Source organism: Mustela erminea, chromosome 20 (genome assembly GCF_009829155.1).
Source record: "Mustela erminea isolate mMusErm1 chromosome 20, mMusErm1.Pri, whole genome shotgun sequence".
NCBI classification, from domain to species: domain Eukaryota; kingdom Metazoa; phylum Chordata; class Mammalia; order Carnivora; family Mustelidae; genus Mustela; species Mustela erminea.
Window position 1 is genome coordinate 16263254 of NC_045633.1, and position 25882 is coordinate 16289135.

At 50.8% G+C, this 25882-nt stretch overlaps 1 protein-coding gene across 7 annotated transcripts in view; it reads left to right on the top strand.

Annotated features, from left to right (window-relative positions):
* Positions 1 to 25182, top strand: part of GRIN2A (glutamate ionotropic receptor NMDA type subunit 2A) — a 609475-nt gene extending 584293 nt beyond the window's left edge. For 5 of the 7 annotated variants that reach the window (XM_032327993.1, XM_032327998.1, XM_032327995.1 and 2 more), the window contains 2 exons: positions 13732 to 13970; positions 21063 to 22862. In XM_032327993.1, the coding sequence (XP_032183884.1) occupies positions 13732 to 13970; positions 21063 to 22862 (2039 nt within the window). Of the gene's footprint in view, positions 1 to 13731; positions 13971 to 21062 lie in introns of all 7 variants that reach the window. The other 2 variants (XM_032327999.1, XM_032327996.1) reach the window with 2 other exon arrangements.
* Positions 25183 to 25882: the final 700 nt, after the last annotated feature.

Sequence of the window (25882 nt, forward strand, 5' to 3'; positions counted from 1 at the left end):
CTGAGATCATGACCTGAGCCAAAGGCAGAGGCTTAACCCACTGAGCCACCCAGGTGCCCCGTTAAATCAGGGTTCTGCTAACTACGGCCCACATCGCCCTGTAGGCTGTTTTTGTTGATAAAGTTTTATTGGGACCCAGACACGTCCTTTCATTCACAGTGCATGTCTGAGGGTTCTCCTGTGCTGCTGGGGCAGAGAGGGGTAGTTGGGACAGAGACCACAGAGAGCACAGAGCTGAGAATATTTCCTGATTAGACCTTTTCAGAAAGATCAGTGGCTTTTGGCTTCAATATTAAAGGACAGCATGTTCTTTTGAAATAATTCCAACAATATGGAAGAATTTAACTTAACTCATCCCTCTTTATCCTTTAAGAACTTTTTCTTTGTAAAAAAAAAAAAAAAAAGTCATGTTTCTAAAAAAAAAAAAAAATGAGGTGTTCTTTTTAATTTTGGGGGTAGAAAGTCCTTTTTTCCCCCTTATTTTCTCTCTTAACCCCAAAAATGGAAGAATGTTTCTTTTTCCTTCTGTAAGTTGTAACACACATTCATTACATTGCATAAATCTCAACGTCCAAAAATTTTTATACAACTTTTTATACAATTTTTATACAACTGTGTATACAACTGACCACCACTCAGATCAGAGTCAAGAACATGGCCAGTACCCCAGAAAGCTCCCTTCCAACCAGCTGTCCCCCCGAAGGTGACCACCCATTCTGACCTTCATGAATATAGGTAGTTTTTGCCTCCTTTTGAATCTCAAATATGTGGTAGAATCATAAACATCTACTGTATCTTTTTTTGCACCTTTTAGGACATTAATCCGTATCAGTCATGTAACTAAAACTCCTATTTATTCATTACTGCATGGTAGTGCGTTGTATGAATATACAGCAGTTTATTTTTACATTTGCTAATGATGAACATTCGTGGTATTTTCCACTTTTGTCTGCTTTGAACACTCTTGTACCTTTTTGGTGCACGCAGGCACTTAATGGTTTGGGAATATACCTAGGAATGAAATTGCTGGGTCATAGAATGTGCATATACTCTGTTCTAACAGATACTTCCAAACAATTTCCAGAGAAAGAATGACCAGCGTAGGTTTCCATCAGCAGAGCGTGCGGTGCCCGTAGTTTCTGAGGGCCCTGTCTCTCCCCTCCAGGACAGAGATACGATGGGCTAGTGTCACTGCAGGCAGGAGTGTTCATGTTGGATTTTGTTGTACGACCGTAGCCCATAGTTGAGAGACCCGAGTTCCTTCTCCATCTCCATTCTTATATAGAAGGGAGCAAGAGGTCTGTAGTGATCCCCCCACATACTTTCCTGAGTTGTCGTCTGAATTTAACCACGCCCCATTGTCCTGCACTCTCCCCCTCATCCCTGGCAGTAGTCTCACCTGGGACCTTTTGTTACTTCAGATTTGGGAGCAGGAAGAAGCGGTCCAAGGAGCACCGCCACCTGTAAGGGGGGGAGAGAGCTATCATCAACGAGGTCGGAGAGTTCTTTTTTTTTCCTTTTAATTAACATATAATGTATTGCTTGTTTCAGGGGTACAGGTCTGACATTCATCAGTCTTAGGCAATTCACAGCACTCACCCTAGCACATACCCTCTCCAGGGTCCATCACCCAACCACCCTACCCCTCCCCACCAACACCCCCAGTGACCCTCAGTTTGTTTCCTGAGATTCAGAGTCTTTTGTCTGCCTCTCTGGTTTCATCTTTTTTCATTTTTCCCTTCCTTCCCCTAGGATCCTCTGTCTTGCTTCTCAGATTCCTCATATCAGGGAGATCATATGCTAATTGTCTTCCTCAGATGGACTTACTTCGCTTAGCTTATTACCCTCTAGTTCCATCCGTGTTGTTGCGAATGGCAAGATTTCAGTTTTGATGGCTGCATAGTATTCCATTGTAGACACACACACACACACACACACACACACACACACACACACATACCCATCTTCTTTATCCATTTATCTGTTGATGGACATCTAGGTTCTCTTAGTTTGGCTATTGTGGATACTGCTGCTATAAACATTCAGGTACACGTGCCCCTGGATCACTACATTTGTATCTTTGGGTAAATACCCAGTAGTGCAATTGCTGGGTCATAGGGTAGCTCTATTTTCAGCTTTTTTGAGGAAACTCCATGCTGTTTTCCAGGGTGTCTGTACCAACTTGCATTCCCACCAACAGTGTAGGAGGGTTCCCCTTTCTCCGCATCCTCACCCAACACCTGTTCCTGACCTGTTAATTTTAGCCATTCTGACTGGCGTGAGGTGGTATCTCATTGTGGTTTTGATTTGTATTTCCCTGATGCCATGTGTTGTGGAGCACTTTTTCATGTGTCTGTTGGCCAAGTAGATGTCTTCTTTGCAGAAATGTCTATTCATGTCTTCTGCCCATTTCTTGACTGGATCATTTGTTCTTTGGATGTTGAGTTTGATAAGATCTTTATAGATTTTGGATACTAGCCCTTTATCTGATATGTCATTTGCAAATGTCTTTTCCCATTCTGTCAGTTTTGGTTTTGTTGACTGTTTCCTTTGCTGTGCAAATCTTGATCTTGAAGTCCCAATAGTTCATTTTTGCCCTTGCTTCTCTTGCCTCTGGCAATATTTCTAGGAAGAAGTTGCTGTGGCTGAGGTTGAAGAGGTTGCTGCCTGTGTTCTTCTCAAGGATTTTTTTTTTTTAATTTATTTTTATTTGTCAGAGAGAGAGAGAGAGAGAGCGCACAGACAGACAGAGTGGCAGGCAGAGGCAGAGGGAGAAGCAGGCTCCCCGCTGAGCATGGAGCCTGATGTGGGACTCGATCCCAGGACACCGGGACCATGACCTGAGCTGAAGGCAGCCGCTTAACCAACTGAGCCACCCAGACGTCCCCTTCTCAAGGATTTTGATGGACTCCTGAGGTCTCACATTGAGGTCCTTCATCCATTTTGAGTCGTTTGTGTGTGGTGTAAGGAAATGGTCCAATTTCATTTTTCTGCATGTGGCTGTCCAGTTTTCCCAACACCGTTTGTTGAAGAGACATTGGACATTCTTTCCTGCTTTGTCAAAAATTAGTTGACCAGGGACGCCTGGGTGGCTCAGTTGGTTAAACAGCTGCCTTCGGCTCAGGTCATGATCCCAGCGTCCTGGGATCGAGTCCCACATCGGGCTCCTTGCTCCGCAGGGAGCCTGCTTCTCCCTCTGACTCTTCCTTCCACTCTGTCTGCCTGTGCTCACTCTCACTCACTCTCTCTCTGACAAATAAATAAAATCTTTAAAAAAAAAAATAATTAGTTGACCATAGAGTTGAGGGTGTATTTCTGGGCTGTCTATTCTGTTCCATTGATCTGTGTCTGTTTTTGTGCCAGTACCATGCTGTCTTGATGATGACAGCTTTGTAATAGAGCTTGAAGTCTGGAATTGTGATGCCTCCAACTCTGGTTTTCCTTTTCAATATTCCTCTGACTATTCAAGTTCTTATCTGGTTCCCTATACATTTTAGGATTATTTGTTCCATTTCTTTGAAAAAAAGTTGATGGTATTTTGATAGGGATTGCACTAAATGTGTAGATTGCTCTAGGTAGGATGGACATTTTCACAATATTTGTTCTTCCAGTCCATGAGCATGGAATGTTTTTCCATTTCTTTGTGTCTTCCTCAGTTTCCTTCACGAGTATTCTCTAGTTTTCTGAGTACAGATTCTTTGTCTCTTTGGTTAGATTTAGTCCTAGGTATCTTCTGATTTGGGGTGCAGTTGTAAATGGGATTGGTCTGAGCATTCTCCTAAGTTGTAACCCACCCTCTCCATAAAAAGACAAACTGGATCTTCCGTCTGTGTCGGTTATGGGCAGCACTGGCAGCAGTTATCAGGTCCTTCCTCCAAAGGTCTCATTTCCCCTTTCCTCTTCTTTCCTTTTCTCCATCTTCCCTCATCTCCTCCCCCTCTTTGCTTTCCTCTCCAGCCTCCCCTTCTCTTTCTCCTCCACACCACAACCAAATCCTGAGTACCCTTTAAGTCCCTGCGTTGTTCTGGGTGATGGGGAAGGCAGAGAAAAATGGGCAATGGATGTGATCCTTTTGCTTAAGGACTCCACAGTCTCGGGAAGCCGGGTGACCGAAACAAGAGGAGCCAAGAAGTGGGGACGCCGTTTTAGCTGCTGGAAGAGCGAGTGTTGTCAACGTGGGATGTGGGATGATCGCGATCCTTTTCTTTTCCTTCCCCCTTTACGGCTACAGCCTTTTCAAATGCAAGGACCCCTTTGGGGCATTAAAAAGCCCTCATCGTGTAGGAACATGATGAGTCATAGGATTTTCAGGACTATCAATGGAGGAAATGTGCAGTTGTCCAAAAGTTACTGTGGATTCATTTATGCTCACCAGTACGCATGCCTTCTGAGTCCTGGCAGCTGGACCATCTAGGGGTGTGGGAGGCAGTCGGTTGGAGCCGACTCCAGAGGTGCTGGGCATACCCAGGATTCACCAGTGACGTCTTCCTGCAGCCTTACTCCAGGGAACTGGTTCTCGCCAACCCCGCCTTCTGTTGGAAAACTATGGCCATGTGCGTTGCCTGGTGTCTGATGGGACGGCCCAACCTCTGTGCTCTTCCTCCTCCTCCTTCCTCGAGAGACACAGAGTGGGGGACCCATTGCACAGATTTCCCCAACTCCAAACTGCTGGGTTGATCCGGTGGCCTGCGGAACCCCAGCCCGATGACGACCCCCAGCAAGGCCTCCTGCGGCCTCGGGCTCCATCCACAGAGCAGAGATCTCAGCTGGAAGGTCGTAGCAACACACTGATGCCCAAGAGAGCCTGTCTCTGCATCTGGCTGGATTCTTTTAGGCTTAACCCTATTTTTATGTTGCTTTTGTGACTTCTCAGCATTATACAGAAATGGAAGATTCTGACATTTCAATAAGAGAGACACATCTTCCAGATTTAGTCTCCATGTGTCCAGAATCTTGTACTGTCCCCACCGCCACAACCTTACTCTGTTCCAAGTCCACGGACTGGAAGAGTCCCAAATCTCACCAGCAGCTTCCTTCTAGGACAGCTTGGCAAGGAGAGCATGTGGTCCCCACCCTGCAGACCCCGGGCTGTCCTCGCTCTGGGGACCACAGTGCAGAGCTCACAGCCACCAGATCTGTTCTCATCGAGAACACCGGCCTGTCGATGATGATGCCCTAGATTCTCTACAAAGAAAATTGTTCTTTTGCCATTTCCAGTTCCATTTGGGCTTCTGAGGAACCTGAAGTGCCCAGTCCCTGGGCCAGACATGAAACGGGCTTGAAACGGGGTCAGTTCCCCTCTTGGTGTTCACAGCAAACCCCGACGGGATCAGCGGCAAGCTCATCCTGACGTCTTTCGGCTATAGATGGAAGTTGCTTCCCGCTGGGGAACCACCAAACTCTATCGTTTGACTTCTTTGATTGGAACTAACTTGCCCTGAGAGTCAGGCTTGATTTCTGGGCTTCAGACATTCTTCCTGACCCCCTCTGCTTGGGGCTTCCCAGGTTCCTTCCTCTCTTGGGCTTTTGCTGATGCTCAAAACAGTGGATCACAAGCTAATCAAGGAGAGGAGCCTCTTGCCATCGGCAGTCAACACGGCTGTACGGACCCCCTGCGGTGGGTCAAGCCCTGCACCAGGGACTGGGGATACAAAAAGAATATGGCAGGATGCCCACCCTGAATAAAGTCACCTCCTGATGGGGACTTAGATGCCAATGGTGATTAGACTCTAGTGTGACAGAAGTCCTATTGACGAGAGACCCCAGATGTTTTAGAAGGAGAAACCATGGTCTTATACCTCCATTCTTGTGCATTCAGGGAAGACTTCCTGGAAGTGGAGACCTCTGAGCTGCATTCAACAGGTAGCCATTGGCAAGATTTCAGCATGTCCGCATGCAGCAGGCATATCCAGAGTAAAGTGCAACAGGCAGTGGTGATAAGGATTACAATTCACAGTGGACCCTTATCAGTGTCTCCCTGCAAATTGGTTTCTCTCTGGGTCACTACATATCCTGGGAGCAGGAGAGTTTAAACTGCACGTCCTGCCCGCCTCGGAGACCAGGACAGGGCCCCAGTGGTGATTATATCACTGGGATGGAATGTACTGGAAACCGCCGCACTGTGTCCCTGTCCTTCTTCCCGTCTGCCATCCGCACGCACCTGTAACAGCCTGCCCGACACGATGGGTGAGAACGCGGCTTCGGTCCAACTGGTCTCATCCAGTGGCCCCCTGTTCCCACGACACCCCCACTCCTGAGCACAAAAGCCAAGTCCTTGGCCGTTGGCTCTTCCTTTCATTGCTTCTTCCTTCCCCCAAATTCTGAACCTCTCTCTGATGTCCAAACACTGCCTGTGCACACTCTGTCATTTCATCCAGCCAGAAAGCCTGGCTTGCGGGACGCTGTCTCCCACAAGCCTCTGAGCTCCCAGAGCCCGAAGACTATGCGCTATTTGTCTCCAAAACTACGGAGATGCCGCTGACCGTGTGCTCAATGCTTTAGAAATGTTCTTCTCAATGAATGAGTGAGTGAGTGAATGAATGCAGAGGGAGGGAGGCAAAACCAAAGGGAAGTCCTCAGAGAACCAAAAACCTCACTTGACGGGAAATGAAACAGGACATCAGAGCCAGCGTCTCAGAACCACACACGGACTCTCCCCATACCAGCACCACGTAGGGTCGGGTGCTCTGGCTGGAAACCACGAGAAACTATGTAGACGCGTGCCCTCAAGGGTCCGTGAGTGGGCTGATCCGAGAAGATGCATGGCAGCCTGTTCTCAGGCCCTAACAGAGCCTAAAGGGTAGAGCTTCGCAGTGGACTTTCTACAACCGACCTCAGGGGAGAAACGCTCAGGAAGTCTGAAGGCCGGACACGTGGCGCGCTGTAAAATCCTTTCCTGAAGCAATCCCCTTAGTGCTGTGACCGTCTTGCAGAATAGAATGGAATCTCATCTGAAAAGCTACTGCCGTCCCTCTGGAAATGCAGAGAACGAGTCCGAGGGCAAATGAGCTGATTCCTCTTACTTTGGACATAACAGATTCTTCCTGCAGGGCTCAGCCTCCTCTCTGGACATGCCTTCTGCAACTGCAGGCTCTGTGGATTGGCAGGGCAGAGGGAGGGGTGAGCGACCCACACCCCTCACCCCTGCCCAACCCTGCCCTCCCGCCCAAGGCAACAAAGAACCATGTGTGCAGGGAAGCGTGCTGAGTAATGAGTGTTTGCCAGGGGAGGGTCTGCGCAGCTTCATTCAACTCCAGCACGACTCCTATGAGCCAAATACCATTGTGCTCCGCTGGGTACACACATGCCCGAGACGCTGAGGAAATGCCTCTCCCTGCCTCATCTGTAAAATGGGTATGATAGTGACACCAGCCACAGCTGGTTGATAGGAAGGCCATGTGGGTTAATGTTTTAAAATCCGAGTACAGTGCGCGAAACGGAATGGAATTTATGGCAACTCCGTTAAAGAAGAGAATAGGAAAATAGAAGGGACGAGTGGCTGGATAGGTAAGTAGAATCTCGGGGCCAAGGTCACATGGGTCGTAGGTGTGGAAGGCAGGTGTGTGTGGGCAGAGAGGCTCACCCCACCTCCTGGGGCAGTCTGGACCTGCCGGGATGGCTTGCTCCCTTTTGCGGCTCATTCTGGTGTTCTCTACCTGGGATTTCTGGGATGGTGTGTGTCTGCATTTTCACTGATCCCTTCTCGCCAATGAGAAATACATGGCTAGTACCTTGTGAGCTAGTAGCCGGACGGGTATCCCATGGCCTCCTGCAGCACCACAGCCCGAGCCGCTCGTTGAGGCACATGCACGGCGCTGTCTCAATTATTCTCGCATATTCCCTTTTAGATTTTCTATCTTTCTGGCTCCCACCTCTTAATGCCCCCCCCCCCCCCACCGACTCTGCCTTTTAGTGGCAACACGGGGAAGGGAGAGCTGGGATGTCTGCTCTGGGAGCCAGCCTCCCCGCCTGCCTCAGGCCGGCACAGAACCCCGAGGTCCGGAAGGACACCTGGAGCACAAAGCATTTCCCCCCGAAGACCAGACCCAGCAGGACTTCTGATCGGACATGATGTGCATGGCTGCACAAGTGCTCTCGGATACGCAGGAGCTTCCCGTCCTTCGAGGTACGAACAGAGGGGGAAGCTTCAGCATCACGCAGGGATGAAGACAGCGGGGGCCAGCTGCAAACTCTCAGTGGCCCAGGCTGCCTTGGCTCCCCGGAGAGCGCTCAGCCTCGGTCTTCCCAGCAAGATCGCGTCTGCTCCGGCAAACAGAGTTAAATGTCCCACTTCCCAGCTCCAGTTCACAAGACCACAGTGACAGAGATCATGGCCTCTTTGTCATGGAAGAAACGGACGGCAGCATGAGCATCTCAGAGCTGCTGCCTCCACAGCTGGCCTTCACCGCCTTACCCGAGCCGAGGACGCACGTGCTGCTCAGCCTCCTGCTCCCGAGCCCGTGGCAGGTTCCCTTTGGATCTGTCGTTCCTTCTCCTTACCTAGAAGACAGACTCACTCAGCAGATATGAACGTGTCTGCAGTGCTGGCTAATTTAAGTCTGAGGATGTGAGGAAAGAACTAGAAACAGAAAATACAGGGGGAGCCTGGGTGGCTCAGTGGGTTAAGCCTCTGCCTTCAGCTCAGGTCATGATCTCAGGGTCCTGGGATCGAGCCCTATGTGGGGCTCTCTGCTCAGCGGGGAGCCTGCTTCCTCCTCTCTCTCTCTTTCTACCTACTTGTGATCTCTTGAGTGTCAAATAAATAAATTTAAAAACAAAATCTAAAGAAAAGGAAAGAAAATACAGATTCAGTCCTTGCAGTGTGCTGTCGGCCATGAGAACTATCAGAATCATAAAACACCTGATCGCCCCTGAGGAGATTACAATATACTTGAGTAAATTAAAAACGAAATAAGAACGTATTTGAACTACAGTTCTGTGTGCCAGGAGAAGACCACGAGGCAGGAAGTAAAGGACTTCCAAGTGATGGCAGCAGAGGCCGTAACTGGGATTGAGGACAGGGCATGCGCCCTCCTCGCATGGCACGGATCTGGTTTCCCAGATCGCCTTCCTGGGAGAGAGGTGTTGGGTCAGAGGGTGGCGGAAAGAGCTTTACGTTTACCCCATGAAAGGAATCCAGTGAGGTTTCTCCCACCCAGATGGACCCTGGTCTAGGCTCACAAACCCAGCTGTGTCTGGGACGAACCCATGGGAACAGAGCGAGGTGCAGAGACCCGCTTTTGTGTCCTCGCAGAGCCCAAAGGGAGCGGGACGGCGGCAGCGTGCTGGGGCGTTGAAGGGAAGGCGTCCAGGTCTCTGGGAAGAGGAAGCCGTGCTGTACATCAGGAGGCAGGTGGCAGGCAGAAGCAAGGGCATGAGCCGAGGGCTGCTGGCTGGACAGTGATGTGATACCACAGAAGCCCCCCCAGGACAACACGACCCGCGGCAGCCCCCGCAGGCTGTTGGAAGGACAGGAACGGAGACCAAGAAGCCCCTTCCCATGCCTGCGCCGCTGATTAACCCCATTCTTCCTGCCGGGTGATGAATTTATGAAAGGAGAAGTTTCCTGTTTTTCCCCTCCCGTAAATGTGAATGTATTTTTAGCCACGACAACAAAAGGTAGACATGTCTGTGTGGTTGTGGTATGACGGGAGGCTAAATTGACAGGAGCCCCTTTCCTGCTGCAAACACATCCCGGTGCAGGATCAGAAGGGAGTGCTCGCACACTCACACATTTGCACGCACCGTTATCAAAACAACGGGGAAGACTTGGGTGCCAGTGACAGAGGGGAATGGGCCAATCTCACATCACCTTCCGCGGACACTCAGCAGCCTAAGGGGGTGTAGGGCACAGGGGCGGAGACCAAGGCTTTAGCATCTACAAATGGGGGTGGGGGTGGGGGCTGAACTGTGCAGAGAGCAAAAAATGATACCCCTGCATGAATCTGAGAAATCCCAGTGAATCAGCGCAACTGTGAAAAGACTAGAAAAAAACTGTCCATCAACACGAAAAAAGTACAAGAAGTGTTTGCCATCTGTTTGAAGCTCCGAGGGAGGAATTAAAACCTGGATGACTGGAGGTCCAAGCGTGAACCCGTGGCAGGGACAGCCACGTGTCTCATACTAAAGCAGGTACGTTGGAAGCCTCTGGAACCAAGGCAGAAGCAAACTCAGCACCCCGCTGTAGGAACATTTTTACAGCCCAGTGTGCTCAGGGGCCTCGTGGGGTTTAGAGGAACAGCAGCCCTGCTGAAGATGAGCTCATCTCCCGAAGTTACAAACGTCACAAGGAAGAACTCCACTGCGAGAGCCAGCACACGCAGCAAGCAGACAGTGTGAACCCCAGGAACCAAGGTGGTGGGCACGAGGAAGGGCAGAGACTAATCTGAAAGATGGTGGGTTTGAAATTATTAAATGTGGAGAAGTTTTTTAAGACTCGTAACAGAAGAATGAGATGTTATGATGAAAAAGAATGGGCAGAATTTTAAGATGGGATGAGTATCACAATTAGAACAGATTAAATGAAAGCAGAAAGCTAAAATTATTAATGAAAGAATAAATGAGCTGGAAAATAGATCTGTGGGAAGCATCTAACTGTAGGACAGAGGCATCAAGGAGTGGAAAAATATTAAAACAAAGTTAATAACCTGGAGGACAGAATGAGAAGGTTTAGAATATTTTAAACACAATTTTCAGGAGAAGAGAAAAAATAGAACGGTCATGTGTTCTTAGGGGGTTGCCAATTAAAACGGTGCGATACCTCTATGTACCTTATTAGAACGGCTAAAATCCAAAACACTGACAATGCTGATAAATTCTGGCAAGGGTGTGGAGCAACGGCGACGCGCATTCATTGCTGGTGGGGACACAAAATGGCATGGCCACTTGGAAGAGGGTTTGGCAGTTTCCCACAAGGTTAAACATATTCGTACCATACAATCCCACTGTTGTGCTCCCATATTTACCCAAAGGAGTTGAAGACGGCTGTCCACAGGAAAACCTGCCCACGGATGTTGACAGCATCCAATGATTCCTAATTGCCGTAACTCAGAAGCAGCCAGGATGTCTTTCAGCGGGTGAACGGTAAACCGACCATACCTCTATGCAATGGAAATTACTCGCAAGTAAAAAGCTGTCAAGCCGTGGACAGAAGTGGAGGAATTTAAGTGCACGTTGTTCTCAGCCCATGTGCTAACACTGTGGACTTGAAGGAAGGATCCAGAAGATACCTGGAGTTCCCACCGTGTACATTTCTAACCATAAATGCAAGAGTAAATGATGATGCCAGATCAGTCTGGAAACCCTCCGTTCTAGTTCTTCAAAGCGAGAGTGCCTCTGCCTTGATCAGTGCCCCCCGTCCCCCAACCAGGTCAAACAGCAAACTGCTATAGCATGAATTATCCCACTTACCCGCTTGGTCTGCTACGAACTGAGGCAAGTTAAGTGCGCTCGCTTTTTGATGTTGCTTTGAATTGATACTTTGGATCATTTTAAATTGTTTCATCTTTTTACAAATCAGAGGACTGCTCCCCTTGAGAAAAAAAAAAAATACATCTTGTTACCATGAAAGAAGTCAGTTCGAAACCGCTGCCATGTGCACTGTGGTTCCAGCTATGGGATATTCTGGAAAGGGCAAAACTACAGGGACCATTAAAAGATGAGTAGTTGCCAGGGGTTAGGATACACGTGAAGAGAGTCAAACCGGCTGGCACATGGGGGACTTTGGAGGCAGGACTATTCTGTATGATACTATAGTGATGGACACATGGCATTAGGCATTGGGCAAAATCCACAGAACAGGATAACACAAAGCACGAACCCTAATGTAAATTGTGGGCTTTAGTTAATGTATAAAATATACATATTATACTTACATAAAATATGTATATATTTATGTATAATATCGATCTATACACATGTATATATAGTAGATTATACGTATATATATTTTCCATGTATATTATAATTAAATGTTTTATATTATATATATAATGTATATAAACCCTAATGTAAATTGGGCTTTAGTTAATGTATCAAGATTGGTTCATAAATTGGAAAAAAAAATTACCACCCCAGTGTCACGTGTTAGTAAGAGAAATGGAGGGAATGGGAAGGAGTTACGGGAACTCTGTACTATCTGCTTAGTGTTTCTGTAACCCTAAAACTACTCTAGAAAAATACAGTCCACTGATTTGTTTTTTTAAAGGGGGGGGGGTAGGGAAGGTTGACATGCAAAGCAGGAAAAGGTGAGATATTTTTCCAGAATTAAAGTCCTGAGTCACACCTCGAAGAATGACAGAGTCCAGAGCCGAACAAATAATAAAGCAAATCTACACCTACATTCCACACCAAAGACAAAATGAAAGTCTCAAACCCCATCAAAAAGAAAACACAGATCACACAGGGAGTAGCAAAAGTTAGATTATTAGCCAACTTCTCAACAACGGTAATCGAGATCAGAGGAAAACTCAGTAACATCTTCAAAAGGCCCGGGGAAAATAAGGATCAACTTAGATTTCTCTGTTCAGCCAAATCATTCAAAAGGTGAATGAACCAAGAGTGTGACACACTAATTTTATGAAACTTAAAAAAAGAGCATCATGGAAGCAGTAATTATGCTCACCTCTTCAAACAAGAAATCAAAGAAACATTTGGAGTGTTTCCTTTACTTTTCTCGGCACATTTTGTATTGTATCTACAGACACACACGCGCGCACACACACACACAACATGGTCCTACTTTTCATTTCATATTGTATGCGTCCTGTTTGATTTTCGGTGTCCTTGAAGGATAATTTTTGAAGTCTGAATCATAGTATAAGTGCCACAGTTTAGTGAATTGCTAGACAGCTTAATTGCTAGACATCGAGATCAGAGAATCTCCTCCTAAATGGCAACTGGATGAAATCCACAGGAAGACAACGCCATGCTAGCAGAGCATGCCTCCTTTTCCTCTCCCCCTGAAAGCCCCACCTGCTCCTTTAACTGCCTGCCCAAGTGGGGAGGGGTTGCATTTGCAAGGGGCCATTCAGAGCTGATTGGGATGCCTCTTTCCAGGGCTTTCTGCCCTCAGTGCCATGCCCTCGGTGGGTGGCATCTTAGAACAATCCCAGATAACCTAAAGGGAGACACAAGAGGAAACGGACTGCCGTGGGCCCGGCACGGTGCTGGGCGCTTCCTTTGGAACAGCCCCGGGAACGCTACTATTTAGGGAAAACCTGGCTGTGAGCCGGGCACTTCGTTTAGGGCGTTTGCAGACTGAGCTCCTGGGGTCCTCGTGAGAACGCTAGGACGCGTGCAGTGCCGCTCTGGGTAGTTCACAGACGGGAGAGCTGCGGCCCTGCAGCCCCCCAGCTAGTGAGGGGTGAAGTCCGAGCTGGGATGCGAGCCTTTCCGTGGTGGTGGCGAGCTGCCAGTTCGTGCCGCGCCCTGTTCCAGGCGGGCGTGGGTGCCGGGGACGGGGGTCGAGAAAAGGAGGGTGGGCAGAACAAAAGGACAGTAATTTAACTGCACCCGACTACATAGTGCCCTCTTTGCCCTCCCAACAGCGGTGTTAGGTGGGTCCCGCCATCACTGGAGCGTCCCCATGCGCGTGCGCGTGCGCATGCGCAGGCCTGCCGCGCTTGGTGAGGCACCGCCCCACCCCCCAGCTCCCAGTCCGCCGGCTCCTCCCCAGACCCCCCAGTGCACTCCCCCACTCCTCACGGCCCGCGGCTCTTGTCTCCCGTGCAGGCGAGATGGAGGAGCTGGAGACCCTGTGGCTCACGGGGATCTGCCACAACGAGAAGAACGAGGTGATGAGCAGCCAGCTGGACATCGACAACATGGCGGGCGTGTTCTACATGCTGGCGGCCGCCATGGCCCTCAGCCTCATCACCTTCATCTGGGAGCACCTCTTCTACTGGAAGCTGCGCTTCTGCTTCACCGGCGTCTGCTCCGACCGCCCGGGGCTGCTCTTCTCCATCAGCAGGGTCAGTACCCCCGCCGGCTACTCCCTTCTGCGGCTTCCAGAGAACCGGGGCTTCCTGACTCCTGGGTGGGGGGTGGGAGGTGGGGGGCCCATCCTCCCCCAACCTACCCGGCTCACCACCCCTTCTGGGGCCTGTGGGAAAGGAATCCAGGCTCTGGGCCTTCAGAACCCAGCCACAGCAAGCCCAGATGGCCGTGCAAGCCCGAGGGGGGAGGAGAACGGGGGTGAAGCGGGCTGGGCATGAACACGAGCCGAATGTTGAGCTGAAACCCAGCAAATGCCCCTGGGGGTCAAGGTGAGGGAGCACTCGAGGATGCCTATCCCCACCCGCGAAGGGGTCTGTCCTCCAGTCTTGCAGAGTATTATGGGACCGAAAGGACCACATTACTGGGTCTTCTAGTCTTTAAGAGAGAAAGTAGTCATCTGACTTGACGCAAAACTTTTCAGTTTTTAAATATTAGTAACTAATTCAAATAATAATAAAAAAAAATACCCAGTAAGCCAAACGCAGCTGTTTGTGGGGGTCCACCGCTAAAATCCCCGGATAGGACGTTACAGCTCACGCACGCGTCCCAACGGGCCATGTGTGCCAACGCAAAATCTCCATCCAGTGCCGTGCTTTGTGTACACACATCTAACCCAACACAGGGAGCGTGTGTAATGCAACAGAGCCTCAGACGGAACCAAGACAGGACTCCCTATGAGAAGATGCACACACACCAAATAGAAAACCAAAGTACACAGCCCAGCATAAACGACAGCCCGGAACACACCTGATATAGTGAGCACACACCCTACACCAGGAAACCCTCTCCTGGTGCACAGTATAGCATGTGTATGTCACCATAAAACGGTCCCTGTAATTCATCAGTAATGACAACAATCACGGAAAATGCTTCTATTTGTGGGGCCCCTGATGTGCCAGGCACCCTGTAAGGACTGTGTACTCTTCATCTCATTTAAGCCACAAGCCATCTCTGTGAGGTGGGTACCTGTTACTGGCCCCAGATTACAGATGGGGAGACTCAATGTTAGGAGGTTAGGGAATTACGCAAGGCGGCACAGTCTTTGGTGGAGCTGGGACTTGAATCTGGGTGGCATGGTACCAGCCAGAGCACAGACTCTTACAGAAACCAACGTCCAATTCAAGCAACCCAAGAGATTGATACAAATCATACTACACAACACATACGTGCACACAACGGACATGTTTACATGGTCAATGCAGTCTCGTCACTTGGTTGCATCATACGTACATGTTCACTCCTCTTCTAATAGAATGTAACATTATCTTGCAGTCATCTTTCCATCTGTCCACCCACCCATCCATTCATTCCACTCATCTCTCCATCCACCCATCCATTCCACCTATTTCATTCACCCACCCACCATCCTTCCGTCCGTCCATCCATCCGTCTGTCCACCCAACCACCCGTCCATCCACCCATCCATCCTTCCATCCGTCCGTCCATCCATCCACCCATCTGTCCACCCACCCATCCATCCATCTGTCCACCCATCTTTCCATCCATTCGTCTGTCCATCCATCCACCTATTTCACCCACCAATCCCTCCATTCCACCCATCTGTCCATCCATTCCACCCACCTATCCATCCACCCACCCATCCATCCGACCATCCATCACCCACCCACCCACCTACCCATCCATCTACCCATTCGTCCATCCATCCATCCATCCACCTACTTCATCCACCCATCCCTCCATTCCATCCATCTTCCATCTGTCCATCCGTCCATCCATTCCACCCACCTATCTATCCACCCATCCATCCATCCATCCATCACCCACCCACCCACCTACCCATCCATCTACCCATTCGTCCATCCGTCCATCCATCCATCCCTCCATTCCACCCATCTGTCCACCCATCTACCCATCTATCTCATCCATCTACCCACCCCTCCATTCATCCATCCATGTGTTTACCTATTTCTCCTGTATACTCACCTTGGAATGTTTTCACTTTAAAAGAATTTAATGAAAAGCATCTGGTGGAAAACACCTGGTTCAGGTATGCTAATGGTTATTGGGGAAAATGAAATAATCATTTTTAAAGGAACTTGTATATTTTTAGCATTTGGTGATCTTAAGAACTTTGGAGATTCAGAAGGCACAGATTAGCTTAGTGAGGAGGATTTATTTTTCTGTTCAGTGGCACTCTTGCATTCTGTGCAAATACATATTTCCCAATTAACTTGATGGCATCTAAACACAGATTCCTTAAGAATAACAATGTTTGCGCACATAGCTAGGTATTATGCCAACTTTAAGTTAATTCTCTCCACCAGTTACTAAAGGCCTCCGTACCCAAACAACTCTGGGATTATCACGAGCAAATGCACACTTGTGCTTTTCCTTGTAAATCCTGCTGTATCTGAAGAGCATTCCCTCTGTCCGAGACGCCATTAAGGAAGCCGAGTGGAGGAACTAACGTTATGAGAAATGAACTAAATCCACTTGCAAGCATCTTGAGGGACAGGATTAGAGGGAGGTGGGGCACACAGGAGCCAGGCATACTGGAATCCGAACTTCAGTCTCCCCTCCTTCGGGGAGAGAGGACCCCGTGTCTCAAAGGAGCACTGCCAGGACTCCCATACCCCCTCTGGGGACTCTCAGCCACCATCACTCCTGTATCCTTAAAGGCGGCATGGAGCCCTGCTTCAGCAATGACCCCCCTTCTCCCCAGAGAGTATCTTAAAATGAGTGCAGCCTGAATGTGTGAATAGAAGGATTTCATAGTTAATATACTTTCCTGCCTCTCTTGTTTGTTAGGGGAACTCAGAACGGCTCAGGCCCTGACGCCATGCATTGCTTAAAAAAAAAAAAATTTCTCCCTTTCTCATCATGGGCTAACACACATCTCTAAAGCTTGTCTTATGGGCACACTCATGCACATGCCACCTTAGGTCTATATCCCTTACACAGAGAACACAGACAAAAACGTCTTAGTTGTGCACACACAATCATTTTTTTTTTTTTTTAATAAACCTGCAGTGCAGAATCTCCAAGTCAAGAACCCACCTTCCTACAAAGGCAAGACCACAACCCACAGTTAATTACGGCCGCATGTGAATCAGGGCCGGACCAGTTAGGTTTCCTCCATCCTCTCTCACAACCCCTGTGAGTCTGATACGATCACCCCCATCCTGTGGATGTGGAGAAACTGAGGCCCCAACAATGGCCGGAACAGGACCCTTTGGCTTCACCTTAAATGTCCTTGAAACTACAGGGTTCTTCCTACTTCACGGAGCAGGCCAGAAAAAGGCAGGAAAGGGGAAGCCTGTCACTTGCGCAGGGCTGGGTCCTGGGCTTCAAGCCGGTTCTGAGGGTAGGTTCCCTTCCGGTGGACAGAGATGTCTGCTGCTCTGAAATGCGCTTGCCCCTGAGTCACGTTCCACCTGCCCATGAGCCAGGTCTCTCTGAACCAGCTCCTGCAGCAGCTGCAGCACCCAGCCCATAAGCTGGCTGTCACCGCAGCAAACATGGGCAGTCCTCCCTGTGGGCTGGATGTCCCTTGCGAAGCTGCTGGATCGTAAAATGGAATACAGACCAGACATACGACCGCTCCTGGATGCTCCTGGACGCTCCTGCGTAGAAGAGCTCCAAGAAGTGATTAGAACCCACTTTCTCCCACAGCCATGGCCTTTGCCTTGATTTTGACTTTTTAAAAAACAACAACAACAACAAAAACTGTCCTCTAGTCTGTGGGAGGCTCTTAATTTTTCTCTCCAAAATGCTCTCCCTCTCACATACAACACAGTATTCACTCTCACCAGCAGAAAGAACTGCCTCGGTTTTCGGTCATGAGGAACTGGAGACAGCAAAGACAGAGACCAGGGGGATGGAAATTGTGCGACCCGCCCAGTGGGCTCCCCTGAGGGCGTCTGGGGACAGTGAAGGGAGCTCTGACTCAGCCACATCCGGGACCAAGAGAGCATAAGTCAGATAATGCCTCAGTCCGTTAGTGCCACAATAACTAACTACCACAGACCAGGTGGCTCACCAACAGCAGACATTCGCTTCTCAGAGTTCTGGAGGCTGGGGTGCCAGCAAGGTCAGGTGAAGGTCGTCCTCTGGGCCACAGACTACCCCTTGTGTCCTCACAACATGGAGGGATGCTCCTTGGGGTTTCTCTTCTAAGGGCACTAATCCCACTCACGAGCGCCCCACCCACAGGACCTCATCCCCTCCCAAAGGCCCCACCTCCTCACACCGTCTACTTTTAGGGTGAAGATCTCAACATGTGGACTTGGAGGAGGGTACAGACATTTAGGCCTTAGCATATGCTTCAGGGGTCAGGTCCAGACTCCAGGCAACCATGGAGGGCTGCAGAGCCCACGACCCTTCTAGAACATTCTGAGAGAAGCCCTTGAGGGGAGAAGAGCAGATTGTCTGGGGCAGCACACAGTCCCCAGTGCGGTCTCCTCACGGCCACAGTGGGGCCAGGAAGGCATCTCATTCCCACCCCTGGAAGGATACAGCCTCAGTCTCCATGTAACAAGACGAGACATGAGCAAGCGCTCTGCAGCTTGGGGCCCGTTCCCGAGAGAGAGTCTGGGCTGCTCCCTAACCAGAGTGAACCTTCTATAGCAGACCGCAGACAGCACTTCTTGCCACTTTGGGGACATGGGCCCCGGGTGCTGGTGCTAGCGTGTGAGGGGTGGAGGGGACATTGTAGGGCACATTAGGGATGACCCATGGCGCAGGTCATCCTGCTCACGTTCATGGAGCCTCTCCTGAACCTGGGGCTTTGTCTACATTGTATTATCCTGTCCTCTACCCCCTTGGAGAGTGTGTGGTTCCCACTTTGCAGATGTGGAAACAGGCTCAAAAGCTAAGTGGCTTATCCAAAGTCACAGAGCTAATGACAGATGGAGCTGGGACTCACTTCCATTGGGTTCCAGGCTCTCGTTCTCTCTGCTTTTCTCTGCTGTGCATCCCCCTCCTCGGCAGCCCATCAAGAAAATGGGTCAACTCAGTGGGAGAAGGCTGCCCCCCCACCCAGGCCTGGGGGTGGGCTCGGTCCAGCACCTGGACTCCCCTTCCCAAGGCTTTACCAGGCACATCGGCACCTAGGAGCTGCCTGAGCTGCAGCCTGTGAGTCCCAGGAGAGCCAGGGGTGACAGAAAGCCATCAGCGGCCATCCCCCCATTCCTGAGACATAACTCAACTCCCTGACCACTTCGTGGGCCTCCCCAACGTAGACAGCCAGCTCCTCTTGGCCAGTGAGGGCATACTGCTGTCAGGGGAGGGGTGGAGGAAAGTTCTCAAAATCTCTAGCGGGACACCAGGAGCTCATTAGAGCAGTTGCAGGTTTAGGGGGAAAAAATGTAAAGTCTCTTTATATTACTAACCAAAGGAAGAAAAGGCACAGACCTCTGCTGACCCAAACATGCAGGAGACACACCAGTTCTCATCCATACAGGCCACGCCTCCCCAGGTCCGGGTGTAGGATGACTCTGTTACCGAGCTGGGCAGGGCAGGCATGGGTTCACATACACCGTGAAGCCCACGGCGCAGGGCAGGCATGGGTTCACATACACAGGTGAAGCCCACGGCGCACTGGTGTGACTGCCACGCCCAGCAGCCATGGAAGCAAGGCAGAGGGGACAGAAGACCAGGCTGCAGGAAGGCGGGAAAGGGCACAATGCCAGGCTCTGGGGAGCCCAAGCCATGCCGCCCGGGGTGCAGAGGGTCAGGGAAAGAGATGCTCAGAGTCACTACTGCGGGTTCCCTGTGTACTGCTCCTGGAGGGCGGAGTGGACATTCTCCAGAAAGCTCCCAAGAAAAATGCAGCCGTGCAAACAGATTGAGGGTGTTGCAGTTCTGTGAGCATCCCCGTGGCTGGGAGCCAGCGGGGTCACGGTCATCAGGGTCCACAGCTACCCACGCACCCTTTCCACTAGTTCATACCGCAGTCAGCAGCGGCCACCACAGACCGCTGCTTGGACTGGCTCCCTGTCGGTCTTGGGAGGACCTTGTTCTGACCATCTTCTTTACGGCTGCCAAAATCTGGGGCCCACAGCAGGGGAAGGGGGGCACAAATTAGTGTTCCCGAAGCCACCTTGCCTACTGTTGGGCCATGAAGCAGGAGCTCCTCTCTTGACTTACTTTGAAGTAAACAGCTATTTTTACGAAAGGAATGAGGCGGTGTGGAAAACCAGAGACCCACAGTCGGGGGTGCTTATGTCTGAGAAACCCAGTAGTACCCAAGTCCCTCTGTCCTTGGGTGGGTTTCAGGGCTGCATTACTGTGGCCTTGGGATTCTCCACCGTTCCTCATGGCTAGTACCCAACTCTGTGTCAAACAGACACACATGCACACAAAAGGATATACTCGGTGACATCTGTGAAAAGTCTCAAGTGGCCTCAGGGGTTCAAAGAGTGTCCTGTCTCTCCATCCCGGGCTCTGCTCTTTCCTAGGACAGTTTCACTCCCAGGTTAACGTCCCCACATGGTGGCAAGACTAGTTCCTTGCAACTGCTTCTTCTGGCCTAACTTCTCCATCTTTCCTTCCCCAAAATGTCTCATCACCCACGGATTTTTATGCCCAGCCTTCAAGTAACCACAAAGGGTTTTCTCATTCACCTGCTTGGGTCTCATGCCTTGACTGCTAGCTTCAGCGTGTTGGTAGGGGCAGGTTCCCCTAAAGAATTCATAACCAGTGGTTCTTTTATGCAAGTGTAATAGCTGACTGGTATCCAGACTTCAGAGATGATCCTGGGAAACTGCAGTGAAACATAAGCTAGCAACCCGCTACCAATTCAGTATCCTCTCCTGTCAGTCTGGAGGCCCTGGGACCATCATCAGATACATGAGCACTAGCTGATAAGGACCTTTTCTCAGACTCCGCACATGATTCTTGGCACAAGTGTTGGATAATCCTGAGCCAGAGAGACGAGCTTACTGGTCTCGTAGATCTAGGAAACATTCCCGGATTCAGACTGGACTTCAGGATCCCTGCCAAGGCCCCTCCAGGAAGGACACATCCCTCCTCTGCAGGTAAAGGCCGGCGTGTGGCGGTTTCGCACTCCTGCTGCTGCTGACCCTGTCTCGTGTTCCTTCCCCTAGGGCATTTATAGCTGTATCCACGGGGTGCACATCGAGGAGAAGAAGAAGTCTCCAGACTTCAACCTGACCGGGTCCCAGAGCAACATGTTAAAGCTGCTCCGGTCGGCCAAAAACATCTCCGACGTGTCCAACGTGAACTCCTCGAGAATGGATTCCCCCAAGAGGACTGCGGACTTCATCCAAAGAGGCTCCCTCATCGTGGACATGGCTTCCGATAAGGGAAATATGATCTACTCGGACAACAGGTCCTTTCAGGGGAAAGACAACATTTTTGGGGACAACATGAACGAGCTGCAGACGTTTGTGGCCAGCAGGCACAAGGACAACCTCAACAACTACGTGTTCCAGGGACAGCACCCCCTGACTCTCAATGAGTCCAACCCCAACACGGTGGAGGTGGCCGTGAGCACCGAGTCCAAAGCGAACTCGAGGCCCCGGCAGCTGTGGAAGAAATCCATGGAGTCGCTGCGCCAGGACTCGATGAGCCAGAACCCGGTCTCCCAGAGGGACGAGGGGGCGGCGGAGAACAGGACCCACTCCCTGAAGAGCCCTCGGTACCTTCCGGAAGAGGTGGCCCACTCGGACGTTTCGGAAACTTCGAGTCGGGCCACGTGCCACAGGGAGCCCGACAACAGCAAGAACCACAAGACCAAGGACAACTTCAAGAGGTCCGTGGCCTCCAAATTCCCCAAGGACTGCAGCGAGGTTGAGCGCTCCTACCTGAAAACCAAAGCCAGCTCCCCCAGGGACAAGATCTACACCATCGACAGTGAGAAGGAGCCCAGTTTCCACCTGGACCCGCCCCAGTTTGTGGAAAACATGGCCCTGCCCGAGAACGTGGACTTCCCCGACCCCTACCAGGACCCCAACGAAAACTTCCGCAAGGGGGACCCCGGGCTGCCCACGAACAGGACCGCCCTGCACAACGAGGACGTGCTCCCCAACAACGACAAACACAAATTCTACTCCAAGCACTTCACCCTGAAAGACAAGAGCTCCCCTCACAGTGAGGGCAGCGACCGGTACCGGCAGAACTCCACGCACTGCCGGAGCTGCCTGTCCAACCTGCCCGCCTACTCGGGCCACTTCACCGTGCGGTCCCCCTTCAAGTGCGACGCCTGCCTGCGGATGGGCAACCTGTACGACATTGACGAAGACCAGATGCTCCAGGAGACAGGCAGCCCAGCCGCCCAGGAGGAGGTCTACCAGCAGGACTGGGCGCAGAACAGCACCCTCCAGTTCCAGAAAAACAAGCTCAGGATCAGCCGTCAGCACTCCTACGATAACATCGTGGACAAGCCCAGGGAGCTAGACCTCAGCAGGCCGTCCAGGAGCATCAGCCTCAAGGACCGGGAACGGCTCCTGGAGGGGAATTTGTACGGGAGTCTCTTTAGCGTGCCCGCCAGCAAACTCTCGGGGCACAAGAGCGCCCTCTTCCCGCAGGGTCTGGAGGACAGCAAGCGGAGCAAGTCCCTCTTGCCCGACCACGCCTCCGATAACCCTTTCCTCCGTTGCTATGGGGACGACCGACGCTTAGTCATCGGGAGATGCCCCTCGGACCCTTACAAACACTCGCTGCCGTCCCAGGCCGGGAACGACAGCTACCTTCGATCGTCCTTGAGGTCAACGGCATCCTACTGCTCCAGGGACAGCAGAGGCCCCGGCGACGTGTACATTCCAGAGCATGTTATGCCTTATGCTGCAAACAAGAACAGTATGTACTCTAACCCCAGGGTTTTGAACCCCTGCAGCAATAGACGTGTGTACAAGAAAATGCCTAGTATTGAATCTGATGTTTAAAACCTTCCATTGATGTTTTATCTATAGGGAAACATACGTAGCGGCCGACGTGCTGGAGGGTAAATGTCGGATGTCCGATGGTGCCCTGCAAAGAGGAAGAGGATTTAGGAAGGTATTTTTTTTTCCTTTTTTTTCCTTTTTTTTTTTTTTTTCTGTCGGTTCTTTGCACATGGCTCCTTGCCATCGTCTTCCACTCAAGGAATCTTGGGAGGTGCGAGCTGAGCATGGCAGATACCAGATGGGTGAGTCCTTAACCAAAAACACAAACACACACCCGGGCGGGTCTCCCGGAAGTGCTCACTAGGTATGTTGGCGCTAAGAATGCGTTGGATGCCGGTGGTGATGCTATGATTTCCTCTATTCCAAACCCCATTATGGCCCGTCCGCCATGTGCTCTCATCAGAAATGCCTAGCAGTCGCTCTCGTTCTGAATAAGCAGTACGGTATGCATGGACCCCCTGACTCAGACCCAACAGTGACGAAAGCGTCTTCACTGTAGCGAGATTGACGTGCAAGAGATTAGCGAGTCTGGCCTTGTACCTGTTTTCAGCTTTAATGTTACGCCTCCCATCACTGCCCAGGCCCAGCCCCCGAACTCCAGGCTTCCCCCCAAAGAAACAAAAGCGTGTGTTCACAGTCACTAAGCTACCTTCGTTAGAGTCTATTTCCAAGACCCGTCTGGAGTAAGCGGCCAGAAGGGCCCTCAGGCGGAGAGCTCCGAGGACCCCTCCAGACATCAGCCTGCGCGTCTCACGGAACGCTCTGTCCCCCTCGGCTTCGACGGTTCTGATCGGAGCCTCAGACTCCCACGTATCTGTCTCCGATCTCTGACTTGCGGATCTCCCGTCTCTGGCCCAGTGGCTGTTGTAGTCTATCCCGAAGACTCCCGCGTACGTAAGTTTGCGTCCCCCCCGCCCTTCCGGTGGCGACTCAGGGTTGTATAGTATCTGTTACCCCTCCTTCCCTCCTGGACTGACCCTCGCTCGTTCCGTCCCCGAACGGCCATGGTGGCGTCTAATTAGGTGTATGTTGCTATTCCCAGAGCTGTTACCGCGGTGGCTCGCGCCAGCAGCCGTGTGTGTCCCACAATCTGTAAGAAGTTCAGGGCCCTCCGTCCGCTCAAGGCTAGCCCTAGCTTTTGCGTCTGTCTTCCTCCACGTCATGAGATTCCGCTGGACGCGCGTTTCCACCCCAGCCTCAGATGGAAAGCCTCCAGAACAGGAGACGCGCTCCTGCCCCCACCCCGAGCATCCTCCCAGTGGTGGATCGGCCTTAGTGGCCAAAGTGATTCCTCAATCCCAAAATGTTCGCTCTCTGGAGTCAAAACCGCTTCACCAGCACCAACGGGAATCTATGAGAAACTCCCCAAAGCATTTGTCATTTCCGAGTCACCCCCCACTGTCCCTTTTTTACTGGACTCAGACCTGTGCCTCTATGACCTGGAATGAGAGTCGTTTCAAAACACCGGGGTCGGAAGGGGTGTCTGCCACACGGGAAGCTCACAGCACAGGGGGACCCACGCCAGGTGCCAAAAAAAAAAAAGCAAGGGAGGTAGTTGTTCTGCGGCCACACACCAGAATTTTATAGCTTAAAAATTAAATATAAAACCCACAGACCACATTAGTTAACCCTTTTTTTAAGAGTTCAAATTTTAGCGTATTTTAACTTCACGAATGTCCCGGAAATAGCCAGGGTAACTAGCCATCAAGTCTGGTGGAGTCGCTGAATTGTCCTGGCAACAATCAGCACCAGCCTGGGCTAAGAGCCTGCCCGTCTCCTGGTTTCCTCCTGCATTTTGCTCTGGGTTCCTGGAGAAGGGCACCTGAGTGGCAGGTTGAAAAGTCACCCTGGTTCTTTTCCTGACGGCACGTTCTGTTCTGTCAGTAGTGTTTTCCGGCGAGTGGGCAGGTGCCAGGAGCAATTCTCTTAGATCTTGAGGACTCCGTGAACAACCCCATCTTTGGGCAGGTGCGCCCAGTAACGATGAGAAGCAGTTGTGTAGTTTCAGGATCTTCGGTGGGGAGGCAGAGGCGGCCACGGGCGAGGACATCTTCCTGTCACCGTGCGGCTGAGAGGCGGAAGGGAGGGCTAAGGCACTGCGAGCAAACACGTCCAAACGTTGCATTTTCTTTCTCAGATGTTGTGCTTTTGCCCCAAGACCCAGGAATGGAGAAGCCCAGACCGAAGGGCCTCATCCCCATTTCTATTCTTTGGCAAATTCCTGGCTGTCTTATCTTTCAGAACTTTCTGCCTTTGCCCGCCCATTGCTTTCCAGACCTACATTCCCCCAGCCAGAATTCACCTCATTTCCCCGACACGATGGGCATGTCATGACATGAGATGAATTAAAATCTCCCCCAGCACACAGAGCAGGGGCATGTCATCAACCCAAAGAGGCTTTCTGTCTTCCTCCTGTGTCCTCAAAACCCCGGGCGGGGGGGCTGCCAAAAGTGACTCGAGACCTCCAGGGAGAATGCAGATTACGCTCTGAACTGTTCCGTAGATCAAACCCCTTCTTCTAACAACAGCGTTATTTCTGCTGTTAACCCTGTGCTGCTTTAGATTAAAAAAAATAATAATAACTAAAAATGGGGTTTGGGGAAGACCCAACGGTGATGTGCTTCCTTTAATACCCAACACAGTTTTAAAAATAAACCCTGAGGACTGGCATGCTTTCGATAATGAACACATCATTTTCCTCGTCCACAAATTCATCGACTCTTCATTGTGATGATGCCAGGCGTGGAAAAAAAAACTGACCGCTGATCAGATAGGCAATCTCCCCAGTGAAAGAGAATGACATAGAGCTATTCAAAAGTGATTCGAGTCAGTTCTGTTCTTTGGAAAAAGCGTATCAAGACGTAAGCAGAAAGCCCTCCAACTCTGGGTCCCTTACAGAGGGTTCGTCTGAACTCCCAGCCTGAGAGCCCAAGAGCCAGCATCTCTGAGCCCAAAACTGTGCCTGGGTTTCACCTGACTCAAGTCAGAGCTGGCATCCGTAATGACCCTGCAGGGACCCT